A 7,360-nucleotide genomic window follows, 5' to 3' on the forward strand; every position below is an offset into this window, starting at 1 on the left:
ATGACAACGAGTCCTGCGTACAGCTACGCACCCGTGGCAATGTATGTATGTGTGTATGTCCTATGTAATGCCCTATTTTTTCTATTCTACAACAAGATTCGGTTTGGCGCGACTGCAGCGTGCCAAGTCTTCAGCCGGACGACCAGTGTTCAAATCCTGTCGACCAACGCATTTTTTCTTTTATTATGTTTTATCATTGTATATTTATATGTTCCGATTTCATTTTGATAAAATATAACAGGCCGCCGAAAATGATCGGAAAGTAGTAAAATATGTAACAGACCTGGCTGCGCCAGGCCTGTTCCTGACCGCACGCGCCCGAATCCGAGCCCCCGAACACGACCGACGGATACTGTTCGATTTCACGTATTTTTCCAAGGCCCTTTTCCGATTATTTGCTGTCCTTCGTTTACTTAGAAGAATGCTTAGTCCTCGAAGTGTCGAAAACGTGCACTCGAGGATTTAAGCTGACAGCATTGGAAAAGTGGCCATAAAGTCAATTCGTTAGACTCTCGTTTCGAGTACCGATCGCGAGGTACGCGAGGGTCCCGAATTCGGACTACAACGGGCCGTTGTCCGTAGCACGCAGCGGCCAAGGAAACGCAGTCCTTGCGTCGCATCGCCAGGCCTCACAGGTCATATTTCACAAGGGCACCTGGGTTGTGTCTATCGAGACACGCTCGGGTTCGAGCCTAAGATCGCATCCCCTTGGTTTCGTGAGCGTACTCAGACCAAGGGGGTAATAAACCACGTTCGGGCCACTTGGGCCAGCCAGCACGCGGGCCACGCAGGCCATAAATTTCGAAGGCCACTCAGGCCGAAAAACAGACGCGCTGTTCCGAGGTCCTTGAAACGCGCATTTTTCGAGATTTCCCATTTTCGGCTGAGGAGGAGCTTCCACCTCCACCACGAGAAGAAGACCCTCCTCCTACAGCCTAAGTGACGAATGGGGTGCTTTTTCCCCCAAAATTGGGCCTATGCCTACGAATTTCCTCGTTACACGAGTTAACGAGAGAGCGGACCTCGGAACAGCAACGGCAGAATCATCCGCGCATCTGAAGCATTCAGAACCCTCAGAATCATCCGCGCATCTGAAGCATTCAGAACCATCAGAATCATCCGCGCATCTGAAGCATTCAGAACCCTCAGAATCATCCGCGCATCTTAAGCAGACAGAACACAGAAACACTCGCGCATCTACACGATTTTTAAAACGCACATAGTCCGTCAATTTCCACACTGCGACCACTGTTCCTAATATAACCAATCACCTAAGGTTAATTCGGCAGGTGATAGTGCCGTGTATTGTTTAAAAATAAACGAACATTGTCACAAAACTCGCATTTATTAAACATACCGACACAAAACATTTCATGGTCCTTCGAGCCGGATCAGTGATCTAGTGGAGTGTGTGTAAAACGGACATTCACGAGATTTGTCAGCCTTGACGATCTCCATCTCTTCGGGGAAGCCACATCAGTAACATCGGGGAACCAACGTCCTCCTGGCAGCAAGCGGACCGGAGGCGTTCACAGCATCCCAGTACTGTTGTTGGCGACACATCTTCCGGGAGATCAACAAACACTGGGGACCTGAGTTCCAGCCTGCTGATTCTCCAGGATCAAGGAACCAGGAACGAGACCAGAAAGAAGTCATCGGCAAGGTAGGCTTGTCAAATTCGCACACAATCAAATCCTTTCTTATATCGTACTTCCTTTCTGTCTCGATTTCACGAAATGGCGTCCTCAAGCAAACAAACGATCGACAAAAACGAACAAATCGGTTCATTACGCAATAAGTGTAGATTTTTCAAAGGCCAAATCACCGTCCTGAACAACTTTGTTGCGTGTTATAAAGATTCTCCGTTAGAACGCATAAAACTTCGCGAAAGAATCGGCCGGTTAAGAGATCTATTTTCTAAATTCAATCAGCATCAAGACGAGCTTGCAATGCTGTCCGATGATTATGAGGAATTAGATAAGCAACGAGAACAGGTAACCGAGAATTATGACAACGCCATTGCGTCAGCGATTCAATTACAAGAATCTTTCGCGACAAACACAAAAATCACGCTTTCTGAAAACAATCACGACGAATCAAAGATTATTCAGGTCAATTTGCCAAAGATAGATTTACCAAAATTCGACGGGCGAATTGAACACTGGGTAACATTTAAGGACGCGTTTCAAACAATGATTCACACACATACCGGGTTAAGCAATATACAAAAATTAAATTACTTGAAGTTATCCTTATCGGGAAGGGCCGAAATCGCAATCGGCGCATTCACGATAAGTGATGAAAACTACGAAGCCGCTTGGAAGCACTTAACCGAAATTTACGACAATAAACGCGCATTGGTACTTCGACACGCGGCTCTTTTACGCGACACACCCGCGATGTCAAACGATTCATCAGAATCAATTCGTGATCTTGCAAATTACATGCAACTTCACATTCGATCACTCGAAGCGTTAGGACGGAAAAAGGAAGATATCGCGAATGATCTTCTAACTAGCATCCTCATTTCGCGTATGGGCAAGGAAACGCGGAAAACGTGGGAACGCACGTTATCCGATACCGAAGTGCCCAAAATTGATGATATTTTCAAGTTCTTGCATATGGCATCACATCAATGCAAGGATTATGAAACCGTATCGTACAATAATCACCAGAGACAAGAAAACACACATCAAAAATCACACTCTAACAATAATCGCGCAAAATACAATCCACCTAAACGTAATTCGCCACCGCCTTCGCCAAGATCAGTCCGGCGGGTTTTCAACACCGCAATACAATTCCCAACGTGTGGAATCTGTAAATCGGGATCGCACGCAGCATTTCAATGTAAATCGTTTTTAGATGCATCTGTAGAAAAACGCATTGAGTCAGTTCGCAAGTCAAATTTATGCTACAATTGCCTAAAACCGGGACATTCGCACAATACGTGTCGCGGTGGCAGATGCAAAAAATGCAACCTACCGCATAACACACATTTGCATTTGGATCGGAAATCCGACAGACCAAAATTAGAATCTCGCGATGACACCACGTCAACAGAAAACACCGATCCATGACTAGTTACTCGCTTCGATATTACACATCAATTAAACAATCACATCACTTCGCTTATCACAGACGGTTCAACACACGGTTTGATGGCTACGGCCATAGTTCACGCAATAGACAAAGACAAAAAACCAATCGAATGTAGAACCTTATTAGACACTTGCTCCAACGCAAACTTCATCACGTCCGATTTAGCGAAAAAATTAAACCTACAAACGCACGAACAAAGTGTAACCATCGAAGCTTTGAACGATTTAAACACTGTAACGAATCGGATTGTCAAATTGAAAATTGTCTCTCGGATAACAAATTTTAATCGCACACTCAGTTTTTTCATAATACCTAGAATTGCCAGTCATTTACCCGATTGTCAAATTGATAGGACAAAAATTCAAATTCCGCATAATATAAAATTAGCAGATCCGCATTTCCATCGGCCGGCTCCAATCGACATGCTGATTGGGACGGGACCGACGATATCGTGTCTCAGCATTGGTCAGGTTAAATTATCAACGCGAGATAATTCCGATTTGATCCTCCAAAAAACGCAGTTAGGATGGATCATCGGGGGGAGTGCTCCTATTCACCTGGCAAGAAACACACGCACTACATTAGTAAATAATGTCAACTTCGATCTAACCAAATTCTGGCAAATCGAAGAAGGTCCGTCGCATCCTCATCTCACACCGGAGGAAGAGGAATGCGAGGCACATTTTAAACGCACATTTTCACGCAACAAAACCGGAAGATACGTCGTCGCGCTTCCGTTTAATCAATACAAACAAAATCTAGGCGAATCCCGTACGCGCGCATTAAATCGATTCCTATCGCTGGAACGAAAACTTACACACAACTCAGATTTACGAACCGAATATACAAAAGTAATCAACGAATATCTGTCATTGGGTCACATGAGTCAGGTAGAAACACCTGACCTTTCGGACGGATTCTACCTGCCACATCACGCGGTAATAAAGCCGACAAGCACAACGACGAAGGTTCGAGTGGTCTTCGATGGATCGGCCAAATCGACCACCGGATACTCGTTAAATAACGCACTTCTGACTGGTCCAACCATACAGGACGATATTTTTTGTTTACTTCTTCGGTTCCGCATGCATTCGTTTGTTCTGACTGGCGACATAGAGAAAATGTACAGACAGTTTCTAGTATGTCCAGAAGACCGCGCGTACCAAAGAATTTTATGGAGGAACGAACAAAACGAAATCGCAACTTACGAATTGAAAACAATTACATTCGGACTATCCTCTGCTCCATACTTAGCCACGCGATGCCTTCAGCAATTAGCAATCGATGAATCACACAATTACGGCGCGGCTTCCGAAGTCATTAAACGGGACATCTATGTAGATGATCTCTTGACCGGAGCCGCCACATACAAAGACGCGCAAAAATTACGAAACGAGATCATTTGTTTACTCAAACGAGGAGGATTAAATATCCGCCAATGGGTATCAAATGACCCTCGTCTTTTATCAGATCTCTCTGAAGAGCAAGTACATCCCAAGTTTTTCGGTGACGAAACAGTCAAAACCTTGGGAGTATCATGGAATCCGCACACAGATTCATTTAGTTATTCAGTGAATGTTAACAATAACGAAACACACACAAAACGCACAATCTTAGCTACCATCGCGAAAATTTTCGATCCTTTGGGTCTCCTTGGGCCAGTAATAGTTGTTGCAAAAATTCTTATGCAGCAACTCTGGCAACTTAAGGTAGATTGGGATGAGTCATTGCCCATGGCCATACAACAGGAATGGTCCACATACCAAACTCAATTAAAATCACTCACAACTGTAACATTTAAACGACACGTCGCGCAGAGTTCGGTCAGAACAATCGAATTGCATGGCTTCTGTGACGCCAGCGAACGCGCGTACGGAGCTAGTATTTACATACGCACAATAGATAAATCCGGAAATATAAAATCAAGTCTTCTTTGCGCAAAATCACGCGTTGCGCCATTAAAAACCGTTAGCCTCGCACGTTTAGAACTTTGCGGTGCCACTTTGCTCGCGAACTTGTATTGTGCAGTAAAAGACGCAATTAATCACACGCATTTAAAAACGATTTTTTGGACCGACTCCACGATCGTGTTGCATTGGCTGTTGCGATCTCCGAACACACTTAAAACCTTTGTCGCGAATCGCGTCGCGGAAATCCAAAATAAAACAAACATTAAGGCATGGCGACACGTCAGATCTGGTGACAACCCCGCAGACTTATTATCTCGGGGTATCACAGCTCGGGAATTGATCAAAAATAATTTCTGGCAATTCGGACCAGAATGGCTTGCATACGATGAATCATTATGGCCGGAATCGTGTGTCGAAGTACCCAATGCAATACCAGAATTACGCAAAATCACATGTTTTACTTCTACAGTCATAAACGCACAGGAAATTCTTGAACGATGTTCATGCATCAGGCGACTTCGTAGGATAATCTCGTATTGCTTACGATTTTTACCTAAAGGCCGTTGTCACGGTCCAATTACTGTATCAGAAATTAATCGCGCAAATAATAAGATCATTAAATTGACGCAAGAAACAGCATTTCGAGAAGAATTGAATGATCTCAAATCCGGACACGCATTGAGTACCAAAAGTAAATTACTTTGTTTAACTCCGTTTCTTGATGAGAATGGGCTTTTACGCGTAGGAGGTCGCCTCCAAAATTCAAATCTCAATTTCAACCAGAAGCATCCGATTCTTTTGCCGAAGAATAATTTCATAACGGAATTAATCATACGCGACGCTCACGTTAATAATATGCATTCTGGTTTAACCGCAACATTGTACAACGTCCGTCAATCGTATTGGCCGATTGATGGTAAAAACACAACACGCAAAATAATTCGCAACTGTGTCAAATGTTTCCGGGTCAACCCACCTACCACCAAGTACATAATGGGCAATCTTCCCACACATCGAGTCACAGAAAATCGACCATTTATCAACACAGGCGTCGATTATTGCGGCCCTTTTTATATAAAGGAACGTCAGTACCGAAACCGCACCCGAATAAAGATATACGTCGCAGTCTTTATTTGTTTTTCATCCAAGGCAGTACACCTTGAGGTGGTTGGTGATATGACCACGGAAGCATTTTTAGCAGCTTTTAAAAGATTTATCGCACGGCGCGGAATTTGCAAAAATGTATATTCCGATAATGGTACAAATTTTGTCGGTGCCAATAATGAGATAATCGAGCTTCTCAGAGTTCTGCAAGAGGATGAAAAGGCTAGACGCTTTCTAACGGATAAAGATATTACTTGGCATTTCATACCCGCACTCTCTCCTAATTTTGGCGGACTCTGGGAAGCTGCGGTTAAATCTTTTAAACATCATCTCAAACGCGTAGTGGGCGAGGAACTGTTTACGCTCGAACAATTTAACACTTTTGTAACGGAAATCGAGGCAATCCTGAATTCCCGTCCGTTAACACCGTTGTCTTCCGATCCCAATGATCCCTCAGCTCTTACTCCTGGCCATTTATTGATTGGTTCCGCGTTGACAAGTCTGCCAGAGGTCGATTTCACCGAAACCTCGACCAATCGGTTGTCAAAATGGCAACACATTCAGAAAGTCAAACAAGACTTCTGGATTAGGTGGTCAAAGGAATACATCCACCATCTTAATGTACGCGCAAAATGGACCAGGGGCGAGCACAGCATCCAGGTGGGGACGATCGTGGTCCTCAAAGATGACCATCTACCACCGATGAGCTGGAGTCTAGGACGAGTCGAGGAAATTCATCCTGGCAGGGACGGCATCACTCGCGCAGTCTCCGTTAAAACCATTAACGGCATTTATAAGAGGAATGTTAAGCAAATTGCACCACTTCCGTTAGACTAAATTTGTCACACTTACCCTTTCCTTAGCAGATAAGGTTTCGTTAGCATTAGTTCGCACATTTTTCGTATTGATCATTTTATATTAGTTGCGCACATTATTTATCTAGTTCTACACGCGTATCTTTTTTAATTTAAGTTGCGCCTTATTATTAATTTTACTCGCGTTATATTCACAGTACTTTTTGCGTTTCAACTTCGCATCATATAATCCACACATTTCGTTTGTACTATTACTCGCATTATATCATGTTATATTCTTGAATGACTGTATCATTCAACGGGGGGAGCATGTTCGATTTCACGTATTTTTCCAAGGCCCTTTTCCGATTATTTGCTGTCCTTCGTTTACTTAGAAGAATGCTTAGTCCTCGAAGTGTCGAAAACGTGCACTCGAGGATTTAAGCTGAC

The 7,360-nt window shown here is 43.8% G+C and overlaps 1 protein-coding gene across 1 annotated transcript; it reads left to right on the forward strand.

Moving 5' to 3' along the window:
• LOC143363406 (uncharacterized) lies at positions 1 to 6,953 on the forward strand. Its single transcript, XM_076804004.1, has 3 exons — positions 1 to 41; positions 1,472 to 1,663; positions 6,317 to 6,953. Exons 1-3 carry the CDS (start codon positions 1 to 3, stop codon positions 6,951 to 6,953), a joined length of 870 nt encoding a protein of 289 aa, XP_076660119.1.
• The last annotated feature ends 407 nt before the right edge of the window (positions 6,954 to 7,360 follow it).

The sequence above is a fragment of the Halictus rubicundus genome, unplaced genomic scaffold, assembly GCF_050948215.1.
Source record: "Halictus rubicundus isolate RS-2024b unplaced genomic scaffold, iyHalRubi1_principal scaffold0045, whole genome shotgun sequence".
In the NCBI taxonomy this organism is placed as follows: Eukaryota; Metazoa; Arthropoda; class Insecta; order Hymenoptera; family Halictidae; genus Halictus; species Halictus rubicundus.